The sequence below is a fragment of the Salvelinus alpinus genome, chromosome 31 (assembly GCF_045679555.1).
Source record: "Salvelinus alpinus chromosome 31, SLU_Salpinus.1, whole genome shotgun sequence".
NCBI classification, from domain to species: Eukaryota; Metazoa; Chordata; class Actinopteri; order Salmoniformes; family Salmonidae; genus Salvelinus; species Salvelinus alpinus.
In genome coordinates, this window is record NC_092116.1 from 15,808,734 (window position 1) to 15,831,131 (window position 22,398).

At 44.8% G+C, this 22,398-nt stretch overlaps 1 protein-coding gene across 1 annotated transcript; it reads right to left on the reverse strand.

Annotated features, from left to right (window-relative positions):
- Positions 1-3,933: 3,933 nt before the first annotated feature.
- Positions 3,934-20,554, reverse strand: LOC139561105 (nucleotidyltransferase MB21D2-like). The gene is made up of 6 exons (XM_071377972.1): positions 20,398-20,554; positions 19,393-19,607; positions 6,578-6,762; positions 6,161-6,361; positions 5,612-5,995; positions 3,934-4,928 (listed from the first exon to the last, which is right to left on the reverse strand). The coding sequence occupies exons 2-6, from the start codon at positions 19,592-19,594 to the stop codon at positions 4,323-4,325; spliced, it is 1,578 nt and encodes a 525-aa protein (XP_071234073.1). The 5' UTR covers positions 19,595-19,607; positions 20,398-20,554; the 3' UTR covers positions 3,934-4,322.
- Positions 20,555-22,398: the final 1,844 nt, after the last annotated feature.

Sequence of the window (22,398 nt, forward strand, 5' to 3'; positions counted from 1 at the left end):
GATGACGCAATCTCTGTTGCACTCCACACTGCCCTTTCACACCTGGACAAAAGGAACACCTACGTGAGAATGCTATTCATTGACTACAGCTCAGCGTTCAACACCATAGTGCCCTCAAAGCTCATCACTAAGCTAAGGACTCTGGGACTAAACACCTCCCTTTGCAACTGGATCCTGGACTTCCTGACGGGCCACCCCCCAGGTGGTAAGGGTAGGCAACAACACATCTGCCACGCTGATCCTCAACACGGGGGCCACTCAGGGGTGCGTGCTCAGTCCCCTCCTGTACTCCCTGCTCACCCATGACTTCATGGCCAGACACGACTCCAACACCATCATTAAGTTTGCCGACGACAACAGTGGTAGGCCTGATGACCGACGAGACAGTCTATAGGGAGGTCAGAGACCTGGCCATGTGGTGCCAGGATAACAACCTCTCCCTCAATGTGATCAAGACAAAGGAGATGATTTTGAACTACAGGAAAAGGAGGACAGAGCACACCCCCATTCTCATCAACAGGGCTGTAGTGGATCAGGTTGAGAGCTTCAAGTTCCTTAGTGTCCACCAACAAACTATCATGGTCCAAACACACCAAGACAGCCGTGAAGAGGGCACGATAAAGACTATTCCCCCTCATGAGACTGAAAAGATTTGGCATGGGTCGTCAAAAAGTTCTACAGCTGCACCATCGAGAGCATCCTGACTGGTTGCATCACTGCCTGGTATGGCAACTGCTCGGCCTCCGATCGCAAGGCACTAGAGGGTAGTGCCTACGGCCCAGTACATCACTGGGGCCAAGCTTCCTGCCATCCAGGACCTCTATACCAGGCGGTGTGCCAAAGGCCCTAAACATTTTCAAAGACTCCAGCCACCCTAGTCATCAACTGTTCTCTCTGCTACCGCACGGCAAGCGGTACCGGGGAGCCAAGTCTAGGTCTAAAAGACTTAACAGCTTCTACCCCCTGAACAACTAATCAAATGGCTACCCAGACTATTTGCATTGTCCCTCCACCCCGTTTTACACTGCTGCTACTCTCTGATTATTATCTATGTATAGTCACTAACTCTACCTACATACATATTACCTCGACTAACCGGTGCCCCCGCACATTGAGTCTGTACCGGTACCCCCTGTATACAGCCTCACTACTGTTATTTTACTGCTGCTCTTTAATTATTTGTTCATTTTATTTCTTACCTATTTTTTACCTAAGACTTATTTTTCTTAAAACTGCTTTGTTTTAAGGTTACACCTGTTGAACTCGGCGCATGTGACAACTAAAATGTTATTTGATTTAGTGTTCCGATGATGCTTGAGTGATGTCCACCATGACGTTCCACTAATGATATTCAACAAGCACCTCTGATACTCTGTGCTTCTTAAATGGCACCCTATTCCCTATGCAGTGCACTACTTTTGACCGGAGACCATGGGTTAGAAGTGCACTATATAGGGAATCGGGTGCCATTTTGGACACACCCTCGGTCTAAGCCAATGCCGATTAGAGCCAATCTGATGATAAAGGTGTTGATACTGTTTGTATTCAGGAGATGTGACTTCCACTCATTGGATGGGAGGCTATAGAAGGAAAACAAGTGAGAAGAGACAGGCGCAGCTATTATAATGAGAAGGTGAGACAGATATATAACGAGAGAGAGACAAGCAGCTGTCCCAGTTCCCAGCAGCCCCATCCTTTACCACTAATCTGTACAAAGGGCCAGAGGCTGGCCCGTCTCCCCATCCAACACATCTGGGTGGACAAGATAAGGCCCCCCAAGACTCTCACACAGAGAGAGGAGGGCACAAGGGGATGTAGAAAGGAGGCTAGCACATTGGGTGTTTATGTCCTGCTGTGCATTAGCTCCTGTTCCATCTCTCTGGATCTCTAACTCTCTCTACATCAGCACATTTAAAGAGCTTGATCAGTGGCCCGATCACACACAGCTTATTAAAACAGGCAAACCAAGCAGAAGAGCGAGAGAGGGACCATTACAAAACCAGTCAAGTTTCCTCCAATTAAAATCTGAGACAAGACAAAAAGCTTTTCCTCTCGAGTTTCAACCACAAACCATGAAAACCTCCCCATCTTCATACACACACACACAAAAGTGGAACAAAGAAAATAGCCCTTACACAAGCCTCATACAGATGACATGATGTATCCTTGCCAAGCCATGGCAGTGCTTTCATTTCGTAACATGGAGATTAGAATACAATCGAGCAGTGTGCCAACCGTTTCAGCAGCTAACCCTACCGTACCTCTCCTCCTTTCCGCACCAACCTGTCTCCATATAGGTAGTTTGTTAATATCATACAACATTTAATGACCACATCCCACCATTAGAGCCACAATGTAAACTGTACCATGGTACACATTTTCAAAGGGACTGTAAGAAAATAACTGAATTAAAGTTTATAGCCCCTATGATATTACCCTTATTTGATGATAAACTGCTGCTTCGAGCTTTCATGGGATAAAGGGAAAGGGGGATATCTAGTCAGTTGTACAACTGAACGCCTTCAACTGAAAATGGGTCTTCCGCATTTAACCCAACCCCTCTGAATCGAGGCAAATTGATGAGGTGACCGCTGATCGGCATGTTGGTCAGGAAGGTAAAGGTGGGGAATATGAGCGTTAAAGACAAAATCCGCCCAAAACCACTAATTGGTATAATTTACAGTGTTAAATAACACTGTGAGATCAATATTTCTGGTGAACAAATGTTTCATTTTGTCGTTATAATAAGGTTGGTAGCAACATGTGGAAATCTGTTGCAGCTCAGATCGACTACCAAACCCACAATGCAATGCTCCCTCTATGTGCTGGCTGGCTAGCTTGGTCGGTAGCTAGCTAGCAAGTGTAGCTAGACACAACAACACCAAAGACAATATCAGCATGTGAAGTAGCGAGTTGGCTGTAAAAATCACCTAAACTGCACTATGAATTTAGGAGTCTACAATCTCACCACATTCAACCTGCAGATCGATGTACCTCGCAGAGAGGAGTCTGACATTCGCAATGGCCATGCAACGGCACCATGCAATGCACTCTGGACTGAAGAAGCAGACAAATAGGAGAAATGTGGTGGACCCTCATAAGAAATTTCGAGGTAGGAATATTGCAAAAAATATGATCATTGGCTAATTTGAGAGAAAATAACCAAGCCAGTATTGAAATCTGACATGTATGATAGACTTTTTCGCAATCTAAAAGTCGTATTTAAATTAACTTCCAGAGTAGTGAGAGCGGCTTTATTTCGGCGTGCTTGAACTGCAATAGCTCAGATAAACATGAAATTACCCCGGGAATAGATATAACTTCGCTCAGAGATTAACAAAAATAATATAGCATTCAAAATGGGTGAATCTTTCCTTTAAGAGTACAGACTGACTCTGGGTCAGTGAGTACAGATACCTTTCTTATGGGGTGGTAGATTGAAGAAGCAAAGGCTCCTCGAAACACCCATCCAGTGGATCTTTGGTGCGTTACGTCACATAGTAAGTGTTGAAATGGAAGGACAACCCTGGGTTATACCATTCAAGATAGATGGAGGGGAACCATAACCCTCCAAGAGGAAGTCTGAGTCCATAGAAAAACAATAAACAACGTTAAAAATACCTGAGAGAGAAGGGGAAAGAGAGAGAAAGGAAGTATGAGATCGAGAGGGGCAGAGAGCAAACAGAAAAAAAGGGATAAGAAGTATAGAAAGAAAATACTTGTTCAAAGACATTGCCCCACACCAAATTACATTCAGTTCCATCATAGTTGAGTATAAAATGGAGAATCCTGGTACTATCACCCACTTTGATTGGGCATTGGGAAAAAAGGGGCAAATACAGTATTTCTCATTAGTGTGGAGAGAGGAGAAACCCTTTGGGTACGCCATGCCATTGAATGGGAGCAGCAGAAGAGTTTCTTCACTCTAAAGCGGTTCTTTATTTATTTTTTAAACATCTCGTTACGGCAAGCTCATAAAAGAGCAGCGGTCTACGTGGTAACTCAACGAGCCTTTTTCCTGTGGTGAGGTCTCTTTATGACATCACTCACTACTAAATGGATAGAAGAGTGTTGGTTTCTGTAGCCTGGGGCTCTCTAGGGTCAGCCTCCTGCTCCTGGGAGTGTGCAAAGGTGTTTTTGGTAGTGTCATAGTTCAGCAGCGTTGTTAGCGTTAGCATCATTGTCGTTAGCCTCCAGGAGGGGGCGGGATAGGAGAGCAGTGAGGCTCTGTAGTGTTTTGACTCTCGAGCCATCCTAGATGACTCGCCGTTTACATGTGTTTTAAAGAGAGTGTGTGTCGATAGCACACCATTACTCTCAGGTCAGTAGAACTTGTCATCGATGCGGAAGTGCGGCCTTGTGACATCATCAGGGTTGAGAAAAACAGAAATGGACTTCCCGGGGTTCTCTGTCACCAGCTGCTGCAGCCTGGCAGCCAGTTTGTCGTCCGAGGGCGAGATGATGCCGCTGGCCGGGTAACCTTGCCTGGGCGACCCTCCGTGCCCGTTGGTAGCGCTCGCCGCTTCCCTCTTCAGCTGGCTCGCCTGTCTGGCCTGGTCCAGGGCCGCCCGTAGGTGCTCGGTCGGGTCAGACCGGACATGGGCCAGCTTCCGGGCCACCAGCAGGGCTTGGCTGTCCGACAGGTGCTCCAGCATGTTGCACTGGGGCAGAAAGTAGTTGGGACAGTTCTTACCCAGGATGCAGTGGGCCAGATCATCCAGGAGGCCCAGGAGGAGGCGGGCGGGGGTTTCTGGGTCAGGCGAGGAGAGGTAGGCGGGCGGTAGGCGGTCGCAGGCCCAGAAGAGGAGGGTGCGGAGGTGGTAGGGGCTGAGGCCAGTGCGGGGGCGAGCCAGGAGGCGGGAGAGTACAGCCTTGGCAGCCTGGAAGGCCTGGGCCATGGGGTACGGGATGCATTTCTTCAGCTGCACCTGGAGACAGACATGACAGGGGACAATGATATGGCAGCCAGGTCAGACTGAATTGAATCAAATATACTTTATTAATCCCACGAGGGCTTATCAGATTTGTCACCAGAAAGACGCAAACAGCATTAACAGACAGTACACATGCATGCCCCAGAGACACAGACACAGCCTGGATGGATGTTATACAGAGTCATTTTCAACGGTACTTGAAGCCCGTTAAGAACCTTACTACCTTCATATTTAAAGGTTGAAAATGTTCCACCTGTAAGTGTTATGTTTCAAAGGTAAGTGAACTTGTACTTCCGCTCAGTTTTATTTAACGGTAAAGTCAGTGGTGCACAAAGTAAACACCAGAATAGGACGAACTTCAGCAACAACTAAGAGTATGACACAGAAGGCTAAAACTTGTATGCTGTTTTGGTCCCGCAGATATCATGTTGTAGCAGCATGAAGCTCACCCAGCACACGCACAGATACTCTGGGTGAGTGCAGCGAGTTCATCTGCAATTAATTTGGCTACTTGTGGCAATTACATATCGCTGAGTTTCAGTTGAACAAATTAGACTAGCCAGCCATTGTTGTCCAGCAGAAATCCCATGCCCAATCTAACTAACTATACAGCTATTCAAAAGAAGAAGCTACCCGATGGTTAACTAGCCAACTACAACGTGCAGCTAGCTACCCACCTCGCTGCGTGAGAAGGCCAGCCTCCACTCCCGGTCGGGCCTCCCCCCCAGCGGAGCCGGGCAGGGCAGCAGGTAGAACCCAGAGATGGCCTCCTCCTCCGTGATCTTCCCGTCCCAGAAGTGGTTGGCCGTCAGCCAGCCCTGGGCCACGGCGGGCCAGCCCCGGAAGGACACCACTGGCAGCAGGTCATAGAGCACCCGGCTGGAGCCCGCCTGGAGGATGAGGGTGGTCAGGGGCCCGTTGCGTTCCAGCCTCTCCGGGACGGGGATGCCTCTCTTGGGGGAACGCCTCAGCTCGTCCACCGCCTCACCCACCACTCCCCAGAACCAGTCAGCCACCAGCGCCGGGGACATGTAGCAGCCATCCAGAGACTGGTGGGGCGACTAGAATCAAATACAAATTCAACTTCATTAAAACCAATGCAACACACCTTACAGTAAAATACAATAACACAGTAAAATACAATAACACAGTAAAATACAATAACACAGTAAAATACAATAATTAAAAGCACTAAAAGAGAAGGAGAACATTAGAAAACGCATTACGTAGAGGGAGGGGGGGACTGCACCAGAGGCTTTGTGACCCATTTCCCTTTTCTCTTCTTCATCATCATCATCATCGTCGGGGGGTAAGTCTGTCTCCTCCTGGCAGCAGATCCTCCATCTTGCCTGGGTGTTGGGGTCGCAGAGCCGCAGGGAGAGCCAGGAGTGGCAGGGGGCCGACTGGCGCATGTCCAGGGTGACCGGCTGGTTGACATGAGAAGAAACAATACTTCATTATACTTTTTCCTGAGAAAATACTAGTATTTGTTTTGCATCAAACGTCATATGACACAACATTGATAAAAGTTTTAAAAGGGCACAGTAAAACGTCACATACATCGTCACAAAACACAACTTCATATCAATAAGATCCATACAAAACAAATTGAACATGTCCCATTCCATCCGTATTGCACCAACCTGGTTGCGGTCATGAAGCTTGAGGGCAGGCACCAGGAGGGTGAAGTCCAGGTCGAAGTCGGCCCCCTTGGCGTAGTCCCCCAGCTCCTCTGGGTTGAGGTCCAGAACCCCCTCCCTGGCCCCCCCAGACAGGAGCAGGTACTCATTGGCCACCGGGAGACGCTGGTCCACCTTCTGTACTAGGCCTGAAGGAATAAAAAAACACAATGAGCACAAGATGAAATTCTAAAAGCAGACACTTGAGCAGTTCTTCTTGGTCAGAAGTGAATGCAATGCATACATTCATGAAGTATTCATGAAAAAGCGCAGTAGTGATACTGACAAAAGTATGTGTGAACCATTTCAGGAAGCTACGCATATGTCGCACGTCACTACGTCACAGGAGAGCCATTTGAACGTGCATTTTTTTTTTATTATCCAAATGCGGTTCTTTTTTGTTGAAGAAATGCCTTCTGGAACGTGTAAACTTTCATGTGCTTAAATAACAACGCTGAGCCGTTGTTGCTGCTAAATGTTTCCACTTCACACAGCTCTTAAAGTTGACCAGGGCAGAAATTTGAGGAACTAGCTTGTTGGAAAGGTGGCATCCTATGACGGTGCCACAGAGCTCTTCAGTAAGGCCAGTCTACTGCCAGTGTTTGACTATGGAGATTGCATGGCTGTCTCAATTTTATACACCTGTCAGCAACGTGTATGGCTGAAACAGCCAAATCCACTCATTTGAAGGGGTGTCCACATACTTTTGTATATACAGTATATGTTTACAAGGGTGAACATGAGTGGGGTAAACACCTACACAATGAAACAAGTACATTTGACTCATTTCAGGAAACTAGGCGTCTGTCGCACGTCACTACTTCACAGGAGAGGCATTTGAACGTAAACATGTATTTTTTTATCAAAATGCGTTTTGGGGCAGAAATGCCTTCTGAAACATGTAAACTTTCATGTGCCTTAAACGTGTAAGCCACCTGTGAATACAATTGTTAAATTACAAGCCCAGCTGATTTAGCCACGGAAAAAGGCAGGAACCTAGCCATGATTGGCTGAGATAATGGATGGGCTGGACATGCCGAGAGATGAGTTTGGATTGGTCTGTCATGTAGCATTCTTCTGTCTATAAGATGAGCTGTTCAATATGTGTAGATAATCCTTGCTACCGCAGATTTTTGGAAAGGTATGGACAACTGCAAAAGTGTTGCTACTGCTCTTAACAACATTGCTGCCCTGAATTTACCAAGCGCTATCGACAAAGATCAGTGATGGACTACTTTCTGGAGGACGATGGTGCCACGCTCTCCGACTCTGAACATGAATCAGACGATAAGGAAATCCCTGATTTAGGTAACAACATTTTTCATTGAACCAGACATTGTGGAGTCTTCTGATGACAGTGATGGGGAATAAACGGTTATGGTTCATTGTTTAGCTAGCTAGGTAACATTTGCATGGCTAATTATAGCTAGCTAGCTAACATTGAACCTAGTTGGTTAGCTTTAGCTACCTGCAGAGTCATACTACAGCATTTCATGAATGGTGGCTAGCTATGACAATCAGTTTGTATCGCTAGTAATGTATGAGCTGAGATTGTTTAGCTAGCTAGCTACCTTGCATGTCTAAACAAAAACTAAAAAATCCACTTTGCCCGATGATTACATGACCCATCAAGTTAGCCAGGGGGTGATTACAATTGTCATAGCTAGTCATATCAAAAATATAACAACTTGTAGGCATTCCACTGTACCTTTCACACAGTCTATCCTGTGCATGTGACAAATAAAAGTTAGATTTGACCAGAGACAGTAATGTGAAGAACATGACCTGCACCAACGTCGGATTACGATATAGGCCAAGATAGTGGATTTTTATTACTACGCGCCACTTTTAGTCTTGAAGTCTTTGGTTGTTTACTGCACTACCTTACTCTGTTTAGCACATGACCTCACATGTGAATCCTTAAAGAGACGGGAGGGGCTAAAGCTTACTAGGGTGTGAATCCGGCTGAATGGGTGTGAACAAAGAGGCGTAAAAACTGAACCAAAACTTTTTCAAGGGCCATTTCTCAAAAGTGAGGTTACAAGTTCATCAACTTTCAAAGCAGAATTACTTTCCCTTTGTTCCTCAACAGCAGTGTATGATATACCATTTTGTAGCCGAGTCTGTACTTTTATCCAATGTAAAATAAAAATAAATGGAATGTTGCTACATAAGACTGAAAATAGTTGCTGGGTCATGTGAGGTCCAAACAGCTCCCTTCGTGACTGCGGCTGGTAGCCTAGTGGTTAGAGTGTTGGGCCAGTAACCGAAAGGTTGCTGGATAGAATCCCCGAGCTGTCTTTCTGCCTCTGAACAAGGCAGTTAACCCGCAGTTCCCCAGTAGTACGACATTGTAAATACGAATTTGTTCTTAACGGACTTGCCTAGTTAAATAAAAAAAAGTACAACCATTTTATGTTAGTCTCCACATTAAGTGGTCGTCCTCAACCAACCCTGGCTTTCCACTCCTAGAGGGAGTCTTTACTGAATACAGCCAGTCCGACTGTGCAAACTGCTTAGACAGAGGGGGGAAGGAGTGGGAGAATAGGAAAGAAGAAAATGTACAGCTTAATTTATCAAATGACAACAGAAGTGCCATGCTATCATTTGGCAAGCAGCCACACAACTAAATAAGATAACAATGAAAAAGCACGTTTTTAGGGGCCAAAAAACAATGAATGCATGGCCATCCTATTTGTCATGGAATATATGTAGCCAGCTACATTTCCTAATGTTTTTCCTTTAAGTTAATCTTGCATTTTACAGGACAAATTCTGCTACACTGAGAAAAGTACCGGAGAAAAGTAGTGGATGGGCCCATGTCATCCCAGGCACACCCATGGCTCGCCCCGGCCCAGTCATGTGAAATCCATAGATTAGGGCCTAATGAATTTATTTTAATTGATTTCCTTATATGAACTGTAACTCCGTAAAATTGATGCATTTATGTTTTTGTTCAGTATAAGTCCAACATAAATGGTAGAATATTTAAAGCCACACTACTAGCATTCTATCACCTAGCTTCTGGGAAACAATTTCCCCACCCATCACAACTAAAAACTCTAGAGCTTATGAAGAATACTGCAGCCAACCAAGTACTTAGCTGTGTTCTCAACTATGGAAGCTCTAAGTCTAGGCAGTTTTTTTCTACAGTGTGTATTACTGACAGAAGAGGACATAATGAGCGCAGAGAAAGAGAGAAGGGAAGAAAGAGAGTACAGAGCACCAAGCAATAATCAGATAGAGAAATCAAATATGTCAGTCCCCCCCCCCCCAAATTCTTTAGTGAGAAGCCAAGTACAGCTGAGGTCGAGAAAATATCTTACAGACAGGCAAAGGGCAGAGTTGGCAAGCAGGAACTTCCTCTGATTTGTTTTCTCTACAGTTGATCAATTGGGGAGCAGAGATCTTTGTCTCATCTCTCCAGTAGCTAGTGTGGTGCTCAGAGAAGAGAGGGAAAAAGAGAGAGATGGGGAAGGAACGAAAGAGGGAAAGAGCGAAAGAGAACGATGGGGAAGGAGACAGAAGAGAGGGAGACAGAGATTCTCTCTCTCCACTAATGAGGCCCTGGATGTTAGTCTGTTTGACCCAGAGGAGATATGAGGCTGATCCAGAGAACACAATCTACATTCTAATCCCATGGGCCACTTACTGGCTCCTTTGCGCATACAGAAATACAGGCAAACCATGACGTACATGGAAACAAGTCTACACAAAGGTTGTGACCAACAGTTCAGTTTACATCATTTAGGTGAGGTCCAAAAAAGCTTTGGAGCTTGGATGAGAAACTCTACAGTAAGGACGCACACTAGCCTAGTTTTCAAAACTAAAAAGCCCCTCTGTGTTTGAGGAGTACTAAAACTAATGAATCCATTTGTCATTCAAATGGATTCAAATGTGACCTCCCAGCTCACTGGTCACACACACACACACACACACACACACACACACACACAGAGCAGGTAACTGGGAGGTCAATCATAGCGGATCTCATTTCCATAGAGCCACTCTGGGAACTGTGACGATTAGCACTGGAGAGCTGCCCAAGATTGCTGTCTCACACACAAAATGTCACACTGACAAACTCCCCATAACGGACAGTGCAGAGAGTGATGAATGCCTTTGAATCACCATTCAAAGTGTGTTGCCATGTTCAGATTCACAGTAGCGTAGCCTATATGGGGCTACAGTATAAACATAGTCATGTAAATCCGGGGGAAATGGGATTCCTCCATATACGTTGAGAGGATGGATGGAAAAGAGAGCTATAAAAAGGTTAAAAGGATAGAGTAATTCCAGTACTACACAAAGAGAAACAGGGCCAAAAAACGACCAATAAATGAAAAGGTTAGAGGAGAGGAGGGTGTCGAGTAAGAGAGGAGGGTGTCGAGTAAGAGAGGAGGGTGTCGAGTAAGAGAGGAGGGTGTCGAGTAAGAGAGGAGGGTGTCGAGTAAGAGAGGAGGGTGTCGAGTAAGAGAGGAGGGTGTCGAGTAAGAGAGAGGAGAGGAGGGTGTCGAGTAAGAGAGAGGAGAGGAGGGTGTCGAGTAAGAGAGAGGAGAGGAGGGTGTCGAGTAAGAGAGAGGAGAGGAGGGTGTCGAGTAAGAGAGAGGAGAGGAGGGTGTCGAGTAAGAGAGAGGAGAGGAGGATGTCGAGTAAGAGAGAGGAGAGGAGGATGTCGAGTAAGAGAGAGGAGAGGAGGATGTCGAGTAAGAGAGAGGAGAGGAGGGTGTCGAGTAAGAGAGAGGAGAGGAGGGTGTCGAGTAAGAGAGAGGAGAGGAGGATGTCGAGTAAGAGAGAGGAGAGGAGGGTGTCGAGTAAGAGAGAGGAGAGGAGGATGTCGAGTAAGAGAGAGGAGAGGAGGATGTCGAGTAAGAGAGAGGAGAGGAGGATGTCGAGTAAGAGAGAGGAGAGGAGGGTGTCGAGTAAGAGAGAGGAGAGGAGGATGTCGAGTAAGAGAGAGGAGAGGAGGGTGTAGAGTAAGAGAGAGGAGAGGAGGATGTCGAGTAAGAGAGAGGAGGGTGTCGAGTAAGAGAGGAGGATGTCGAGTAAGAGAGAGGAGAGGAGGATGTAGAGTAAGAGAGAGGAGAGGAGGATGTAGAGTAAGAGAGAGGAGAGGAGGATGTAGAGTAAAAGACAAAGGGTAAGAGTAGCTGTGTAAATACATCGACACCCAATGGAAAGTTGACATGCCAGACAGTAGGTCTTAGCTATAAAACAAGACAGGCCAAACCATCCAATAAACCGTAACATACAGATCCTTCCAACAGAGAGCGTTTCACCAATTCAATTACCATGGAGCGCTTTCTCTCTGCTTTACACTCGTTTGCTCTTTTCAAACGATTAGCCCCAGAAAGGCATTATCAGCCATCTAAAGAGAATGTGCTTTCAGACAGAGATGGATTAACACACACATGTAGTTTTGTCGGTCATAGGTGGGTTCTGCTGTGTGTGTGTGTGTGTTGCTCCCTGCCGACTCCCGTGTTTATGAATTCTCATCAAGCTTTTAAAATAGGCCACACCCATTCTTTAAATAAAACAGAGGGAGAATTTGTTCCCATTTTATCCGATTGGGTGTAATGTCTGGGATTGTTAGAGTGACGAGAAACCCTCTTTGAAGCTGAAGAGGGTCAGAGGCTATCTAACACTGGGCAGCATAACCAAGGTTATTGAAAGGTGTGTGTGTGTGTGATCCATAGAGTGATGTAGTGCAGAGTTTAATAGAGTGATGGTCGTGTCCAGGGACCAATCTGTGACGTCAGATTGGGCAATTAAATATCTCAACACAATATGTCCCTTTGGGTTTTCACACGTGGCAAATGTCAAATTGCTTTTCATGTAATGTACATTAAAAGTGATTCACTAAATGGAGGGAGAGAGAGACCAGAGAAAGAGAGAGAGACCAGAGAAAGAGAGAGAGACCAGAGAAAGAGAGAGAGACCAGAGAAAGAGAGAGAGACCAGAGAAAGAGAGAGAGACCAGAGAAAGAGAGAGAGACCAGAGAAAGAGAGAGAGACCAGAGAAAGAGAGAGAGACCAGAGAAAGAGAGAGACCAGAGAAAGAGAGAGACCAGAGAAAGAGAGAGACCAGAGAAAGAGAGAGACCAGAGAAAGAGAGAGACCAGAGAAAGAGAGAGACCAGAGAAAGAGAGTAATGTACATTTGGCTGTAGCAGTTCAACCATACGACGGCACTCACATGGTTCATTATCAGTTCGTCTTCAGTTAATGAGCTGTAACCTTCCTGCTGCCCATACGACCCTACACCAGAGGGGCGGGGTCATATGGATAGGGACGCTACACACACACACAGAGCAGTTCGTAGAAGTGAGACTTTTTGTATTATATGGAGTGGAATTACAAACCACTGTTCAACCATGAAGCTGGGAGAGAACGCGCAACGGTGATAGTTCATTGATTTGCGCAGGACATGCAGCCTACAAAGTTACAATTACAGGCTAGTCAAAATCAACTGATATTAAATTATAATAGGGCCTATTTAAATAATTAATAGGTTGACTCTCTCTTGCTCTCATAACATAGGACTAGAATAAGATCAAAAGAGTTCTCTTTACGAGAGCTTAATGTTTATGGGTCTGAATAAATAACTGTCTGCGTCGCTCATTCTCGCTTTCTAACTGCACAAGTATTTTACATTCAGCTACAAAAAGAGCAAGCTTGCGTCGCTCTTCTAACAGTATATTAGTAAATAAAAACATTTAAAAGTCTTTAAAATGTCCAAGGTATTCCAGCTTTTCCTGGGACTGCACAAGAGGAGAGCAGCGGTGTACATTCTTAACACGTCAGAGAACAGTAAGATAGACTAGATGAGTTAGAAGCTTATGCATAGTAACCCATCATACATTAGCTAAATACAAGGTTAATACGGCATTGAATGTATTACCTGCGCAATGCATAGCTCCATACCTTTTTAAAACAGAGCATATACATACAGGCTAAATTTACATATCACAGTCATAGAGCACGCAGTTTGAAAATCTCCTCAAAAAGACAACGCAATGAAGAATGGTATTGTCGCTTTCGAGTGAGTACAACACTAGTCTATAGTGTAAACTACAGTGAATATGTCTTCTAAATAAACGCTCAAAAGATGTGCGTTTTGAATGCATGTTTCATTCAAAGTGCATCTAGCCTAGGCCTGATTAGGCTACCATTTGGATCAGTGTTGGGTCTACTCGACAGTTAACGAGGCCCAGAAACGCTATTTGAACGGAGTGAGCACCGGTTTAATTAAAGCAATGATATTACTGTGTAGCCTGCCTAGAGGCTATGCAAGGAGCAAATGTATTGGTCACAAAAAAAAGTCCCCAGCTGATAAGATGATACATGAATAGTGAACTGCACTCCATACCGAGATGCACCGTGTCCCCACGTGAGACCAACAATATTCTTTGGGAACACTCCCACGCTCTGTACTGATTTGCACATGTCAAACGAGGCCTAACCGACCATCAGATTCTCTGGGAGAACTTCGACCAATAGCCTGCGACACATGCTCCGAATCTTCATTCCCATATAAGCGACGGTACTGAACTCTTTCAAGGCGACTTCATCTAAATTCACCTTAAAGGCTCCAGCGAGAGCTGCTGTGTGTCTGCCGGGTGCCACAGCTACAGTGGACCGTAGGTATTTACAGCGACATTCGTCAAAAAGTCTGCGAGTGGGAGCGACGCCCTGAGAACAGAAGTTATAAAATACAGCCCAGCTGGGAGCAGTCAACACAACCATTATACAACCGATCATTACCTGAACACAGGCGGAATGAGAGTAGCTGCTACAGCCTAGCCCGTAGCCATGAAAACAATGAATCAACATCCAGATCACATTCTGACTGAGGGATTGGCTTGGCATTACTGACAGAAAAACATGATAGAAATCTTTAACGAATCTAGCTCGCTTGATTTTAGTGAAAAGTTACATTATCAAATATTACTCAATATGAAATAGCTTATGACATTGAAAACCAGTGTCAGAGGGGCGAGCCGACACGCAGACAACAAAAAACAAGCTCTGCGGGAAGAAACAAAACAGCTTGTTTAGGTGTTTTGGTTTTGTTTAGTCTTTCAGCCTCAACTCTGTGGGTCTGGACTTCTTAAGAGACAACGTCTGACTTGCGTCCGTTCTTAGTTCTTGTGTCGGCTGAACGTGAAATGGAGCTCCCCTCCTGTTTTCACCCCGCTGGCCTTCTTTGTGTTTGAATTAAACCGACTTTAAAGTCGTATAAAAAGGGGTTCCCGAGTGGCGCAGCGGTCTAAGACACTGCATCTCAGTGCAAGAGGAGTCACTGCAGTACCTGGTTCGAATCCAGGCTGCGTCACATCCGGCCGTGATCGGGAGTCCAATAGGGTGGTGCAAAATTGGCCCAGCGTCGTCCGGATTTGACTGGGGTAGGCCATCATTGTAAATAAGAATTTGTTAACTGACTTGCCTAGTTAAATAAAGGTTAAATGTAAAAATAAAACATAGGCTTGTTTAATGAGCTCTGTGGAGAAGGCGAGGTCAGCCGTAGTCAGACACACATGGACAAACAGAATGTGCAAATCTAAAGCCAAATGGCCCCCTAATCTAGTGCACTACTTTTGATCAGGGCCAAAAGGGCACTAAACTGGGAGTAGGGAGCCATTTGGGACAACTTAAGACATGTGGAGGTTAAAGATGTGGAGGGAACCTGTGGTGATTTTACATGGAAACTCAGTGAAGGAAGCGCTACTAGAGGGCAAATCCGCTCTAACAGGATTACGCTGAGACTCACATTTCTCACTTTAAAATGTACGCCAAACAAAATCCCTTGATTTAAAAGTTTAACAAACTCTATGCACAAGGACAACTTGCTGGAAGAACAGTGTAGATGCAAAGTTTGGTACTGACGAATTACAGCACAAACCATCATTCTGTTACCAAACTTTGCATCTGCACTGTTCAAGTAAATCTGTTGTCAAATGTTTTTTTTATTTTTTTTTTATCTATGGATTTTGATTGACATACATTTTAAAGTTTAGAATCTGTAGAATTTGTCCTGTTGGTGAACCTTCGCCCCAATCTGAGGTCCTGAGCAGGTTTTCATCAAGGATCTCTGTACTTTTCTCCATTCATCTTTCCCTCAATCCTGACTAGTCTCATAGTCCATGCCGCTGAAAAACATCCCCACAGCATGATATTGCCACCAGCATGCTTCACTGTAGGGATGGTGCCAGGTTTCTTCCAGACGTGACGCTTGGCATTCAAGCCCAAGTGTTCAATCTTGGTTTCATCAGACTAGAGAATCTTGTTTCTCATGGTCTGAGAATCCTTTAGGTGCCTTTTGGCAAACTACAAGCAGGCTGTCATGAGCCTTTTACTGAGGAGTGGCTTCCGTCTGGCCACTCTACCATAAAGGCCTGATTGGTGGAGAGCTGCAGAGATGGTTGTCCTTCTGGAAGTTTCTCCCATCCCCACAGAGGAACTCTAGAGCTGTCAGAGGGACCATAGGCTTCTTGGTCACCTCCCTTCTACCCCGATTGCTCAGTTTGGCCAGGCGGCCAGCTCTAGGAAGAGTCTTGGTGATTTCAAACTTCTTCCATATAAGAATGATGGAGGCCACTGTGTTCTTGAGGACCTTCAATGCTGCAGAAATAGTTTGGTACCCTTCCCCAGATCTGTGCCTTGACACAATCCTGTCTCGGAGCTCTAGGGACAATTCCTTCGACCTCGTGGCTTGGTTTTTGCTCTGACATGCACTGTCAACTGTGGGACCTTATATAGACAGGTGTGTGCCTTTCCAAATCATGTCCAATCAATTTAATTTACCACAGGTGGACTCCAATCAAGTTGTAGAAACATCTCAAGGATGATCAATGGAAACAGAATGCACCTGAGATCAATTTCAAAAAGGGTCTGAATACGAATGTAATTAACGCCTGTTTTATTTTTAATAGGTTTCCCCCAAAAAAATTAAGAACGGTTTTCGCTTTGTCATTTTGGGGTATTGGGTGTAGATTGATGAGGAAAAACACTCATTTAAATCAATTTTAGAATAAGACTAACCTAACAAAATGTGGAAAAAGTCAAGGGGTCTAAATACTTTCAGAATGCACTGCATCTCTACCTTAAAAAATCCCCTTAATCTGTCAGTTTAATATATAGTAATTAGATTTCACATCAACCTGAGGGGGTTTAAGCTACACCCCTACAATAGTAAGATATATTATCTAACCGTAAATAAGATCAATCACTTGTGGTGTACAGACATGTCGTTAGACCAAGTATAAACCAGCCTTTGGTCATTATTCTACATTCCCACGACCCATATAGTCCTGTGGGAATTCTAGATCCATGTTTCCACAGGTATGCTATAGGCTAGCCTAACACTGTTTACTGAAGAGCTACCGGGTAAATAAGTGGCTTTTCCTTCCTTGGATCTGTCAAACTGTGGATCTGTTTCACTGTGTGGTGCAATGCATCGCCTCCTCTCTTCTCCCTCTCTGTCAGCACTGAATTCCCGGTGGGGAGCCTCCTGCTTCTCAAACTAGGCTAGAGAGAACTTTTACAAAGACCCAACTAGAAAAGAAAGTCAAATACACACACACACACACACACGGGCTAACATGCACACGGATACAGACACGTAGGCTACGTTTACACAGGCAGCCTAATTCTGATCTTTTCACTAATTGGTATTTAGCCCAATCAGATCAGCTCAGAAAAATATGTGATTTATATATTATTTTTTTTACCAGTGGGAAAAAAGAGCTGAATTGGGCTGCCTGTGTAAACAGCCATAGAGATGCACACACATAGACACCACTGCAAATGTTCCATATAAAGAGCTCTATTAGTTGGGGAGATATTTCCTTTCAACTGCATGGGCTCCCTCTTCAAGGTTCTTCAAAACACAGTGTCACAGTGCTACTCGCTAATGCACACACCGTGTATTTACAAATAATCTTAAATCCTACACTCACACCATCTCTTTTCCCTGTCAAGATGCAAATGTATATTATTTTTAATAGCAAACGGTTGGAAATGAAAGAGCAGTCAGTCTGACTGTCAATGGAGACAGCGACAGAAAGTGGATAAGTTAATTAATACAAAAAAATAGGGGAGAGGTAGGAAAGGGGGGGGGGGTACACCGTGAGGGCAGGGGGAGTCATTCAATTGGGATAGAGGGTTAAGAGAGTGAGAGTGAAAAATGGTTGAGAGAGAGCGAGAGACCTATCTCACAGATGAGGGAGGATGGGAAGCCATGAGGCTTGTTTTTTATTCAACAGTAATTAAAAAGTGTTAATGACAAACATTGTATTAACATTCCTTACACATGCTTCTCAGTCACCCAGCTTAATAGGATGATAATAGGCACAGATGACTGTTTTGGGGGGGTTTCTCAGGCATGTACAATTTGAGAGAGTGAAGAGAGAAAGAGGGAGGAGAGAGTGTGGAGAGAGGAGAAAGAGATGAGGAGAGCAAAGAGGAAGAGAAGAGAGAGAGCTAGAGAGAGTGGCGAGAGAAAGAGAGAGAGAGCGGAAAAGAGGACGCTAGGCTATCTAGTGCAGAGGCAGAGAGATACAGGAGGGTTGGCAGTAAACAAATCCAATATTTGACCGGATTAGAAGAAGGGGCTGTTATGATATTTTAGGGCAAACAATACTCACTGCCAATCGTGGCTCCTATTCACAGCTATAGTTACAGGGGAGTGGACTTAGTGCTAGTTAGCTTGTTTGTATTGTGCTTCCCACTCAAACTGCACATGATCAACAAACAGGCACAATAAGGGGGGGGGGGGTAAGCAAAACAGAAAGAGAGATGGATGGAGTAGCAAAACAGAAAGAGAGATGGATGGAGTAGCAAAACAGAAAGAGAGATGGATGGAGTAGCAAAACAGAAAGAGAGATGGATGGAGTAGCAAAACAGAAAGAGAGGTGGATGGAGTAGTAAAACAGAAAGAGAGATGGATGGAATAGCAAAACAGAAAGAGAGATGGATGGAGTAGCAAAACAGAAAGAGAGATGGATGGAGTAGCAAAACAGAAAGAGAGATGGATGGAGTAGCAAAACAGAAAGAGAGATGGATGGAGTAGTAAAACAGAAAGAGAGATGGATGGAAGAGTAAAACAGAAGAAAGTGAAATAGAGAAGAGGATATGCGGCTCAAGAGAGGGAGGGATCCCGGCCAAAAGGGGCTTTGGTTCCAGTTGCACTGGGACAAGCAGGGAGAGGAGAGGAGAGGAGAGAGCATAGGAGCAGGCAGGGGCAGAGCTTGAGTAACAGAGGGAGAGGGGATAGTGCCACCTATTGGACAAAGAAACTCACTTCTCCTTGGTGATAAGCATATTAGGACCTTGATCCATGACACAGAAAATAAACACAGCTGAGCCACCACCTTTTCTCTATCTGTACTTATCTACAACCACATTACTCACAATAAGTTTTTATCAAGCACACAATAGGCCTCGGTCAAAGAAACATATACTCTATATGGCATTAATGGACCAGGTATAAGGAATGTTCTTAAGGATACAGCCTTTAGACGTGGTATACTGGCCATATAACACAAACCCCCGAGGTGCCTTATTGCTATTATAAACTGGTTACCAACATAATTAGAGCAGTAAAAATAAATGTTGTGTCATACCCGTGGTATATGGTCTGCTATACCACAGCTGTCCGCCAATCAGCATTCAGGGTTCGAACCACCCAGCTTATAATGCTGTCTATATCAGTAGTGAATCAAACATGTATTAACCCAAATGTAATAGCATATATAATATCCTGCCTGTGGGTGAGTCTTACCCAGCATGTTGAAGATGAAGTCTTTGGCCGTGTGGACCTCGAGGGCCAGCTGGTCCCCGAAGTCTCCCTGTTCCAGGGTGACCAGCTCAGACACCTGGGCCGACAGCTGCTCCAGTGTGGCCCCCGACCGGAAGTCCACCTCAGAGGCCTTCTTCAACAGGGCCGGGGTCCGGGGGCCCACCGCACTCATCAGAGACTCCATGGTGAGTCACACCCTATGGAGGCGAGGGAGGGGGCAAACGGGTGTCAGGAATGTTTATCATGGAGGGGTTAAGGACAGTTGTTTGCATATTGTGTGTGAGAGGCAAACAAAGTGAATTGTAAACTTTGTTATTACACTCTCAGTCCTAGCACTGACTACTGGCTAACTGAATTGATTGGAATTCTGAGGGTGTGACACCAGGAACTTGGAGGGTTGTGAATCATTGTTATGAATCACACACACATTGATTAGCTAATCATATCAACTATTTTACCTAGCTAGCTAACAAGTTAGACTAAGTGTCATTGTTTTGATCTGTTAATCCACAGTAAACGCAGACCTCAAATGAACATCAAAATTAATATTAATCTGATACACCACTTATACAGTAGTCAAGCAGTGACAGCATGGGCGCTGTCCTCAAAACTAGGTCAATTAGCTAGCTAGTTAGCTAACTGGCTAGCATGCTAATTAGCTGGCTAATTTATGAGTCTAACGTTAGCCAGTTATTTAGCTAGCTAGAACGCAAGTAAGCTGCAAACTAGATTAACACAACAGCCATATATGGATAACAGTTTAGACTTCCTAACTAGTTCAGATTATTCGGAGAGCACATCGGAGTCGATTTTCGATAATAAATTAGCTAGCTAGCCAGCTGGCGTGTTACCCACACAGGTGGGGATATGTGTAACAACACAGCTGAGTTAGCAGCAAGCGAGACAGCGATTCTTTCACACACCGCAGCGTTGCATTATTTGACTACATAAATACACATTTGAACAAGCCCGCGTGCACACACACACCCTTAACACGCAGGTCTGGTGAAGTTTCTTTGCTATCTTCCAGGCGTACTGTTTTGACCTTATATTGAAATCCGACTTCTTCTACCGTCATTTCCAACAGGTCCTCTGCGCCACCTTCCCCCTAGCAACACAGAACCCGGAAATCACGGCCCTCCACTGAGAATCTTGGGATTAGTAGTGTTTGTAATATCGCCCCAAAACTACAAAGCTGATTTGTGGCCTATGGTTACATTTGTGTCACTCTGTAGCCTACTGCAGGGTTTCCCGATGCTCGGTCCTGAGGCCCCCCCAGGGTGCACGTTTGTTTTTGTTTTTTACACTAGCACTACACAGCTGATTAAAATAATCAAAGCTTGATGGATGAATTGGTTATTTGAAACAGCTGTGTAGTGCTGGGGGATTGGGAAACCCTGGACTACTGTAAAGTGGATCACTTGAGATAAGGACAGTGCAGCACAGCCCTGGTCAGAGATGTAATATGATTATCAAATCTGTTGGAGTCTAATGTGATTAAAAATAAATCTAATACAATTAAAAATCAAGATTATTATTTCCCAATAGAACATGGTGGTTAACATGATTATGAAGCATTTGCATGCAATTAATAGGACTATAATTTATAATTTACATGATAATTCCAATGTCAATACAGCAAATCCTCTGGCAAACCAACGACCAGCAAAAGAAGCACAACAGAAACCTGAAAACACCATCCAACTTGGAACTGAGTGAGTAATGTTAACTCTGAAGCTACTTTTAAAGCCAAGCAGAAAAATACATTAAAATGATATATTTTACTTTGTAAGGACTGAATGCTAAGTTAAGGCTACCAAGCTTGCTAGGACATAACAGATCTGACTGCAACTTCAATTAGCACTGAGGTGTGAAGTGAGAGGTGTCAAAGCCCTTGAGCCCAACAATGGCAGGAGAGTCTCACAGCCTACCCTTCCCAAATGCCGAGGCCTTTGAAGCCCCCTCCCGCTGTTCAGAGGTCATTACAATACAGTACCCCCTGGATTCATCTATATTTTGAACTGATATGTAGCCAGGACACTTCAGTTGTAAATTACCTCAATAAGAAACAATATTGTTGCTTTGATCACATCAGAAGATATCCTCCTCGCAATCTCAAAAATACAACAGCCACAGGACTGTTGTCCAAACTTTGTTTGGATGTCGTAAAGGACCATTCACCGAAACTGAAGAGATATAGTCAGCTAACTACCTACTTTTCCACGTGGGAAAAAAACAGTGGACTGAGACTTGCCAGCTACGTTAGCTAGCTAGCTGGGATTTTCTACAAGGAATCTGCGTCCCGAAAAAAAGCTTCTCCCAAGTGGGTGTGACACCTACTTCCATTGCCTGCTGCACTGCAGCTTTGATCCCACCTGGCGATCTGTTCACCGTCTGCCCTGGCCTGTCTCCCCCTGTCTGGTACAGGTACCCCCACCACACTCCCCCCTCTCTCCCGAGCTTTCGCTCGCCTCCAGCACACAAGCACTGTTGGGGTCGAGTGACTCTTTGAACTTACAATGGCTAGCCCCAAGTCGTTATATTTTTTATTGAGCTTTATGCGATTCGCCTCATGACTCCTGCGTGCTTTGTTGACTATGAACTTGCTTGTTTACTCGACCGTAGAACAGACTGTTTGTTCCCAAACTCGGGACTCTCTATTGGTTACACGGACTCTTGGCCTCCCATCCTATTCTAACCACATCTCACCGGCTTGGTATTCATGTTACCTGATGAAATTGCTGTACAATATGATCTTGTTGCTATCTGATGCACATTCAAATGTCATAAAAAAATCAACACTGCAGAGGTCTCTGTGTCCTCTGCCGTGCCCTGATTGTATTACTGCTGATGATATTCTGACTTGTGCTCAATTCTTACTTGTGCTCTGATATCTGCTTAATTGATTTCTACTCTCGTAAAAGCCTGGGTTTTCTGCACGTTAACACTAGAAGCTAATTACCTAAAATGTATCAATTGAAAGTGTGG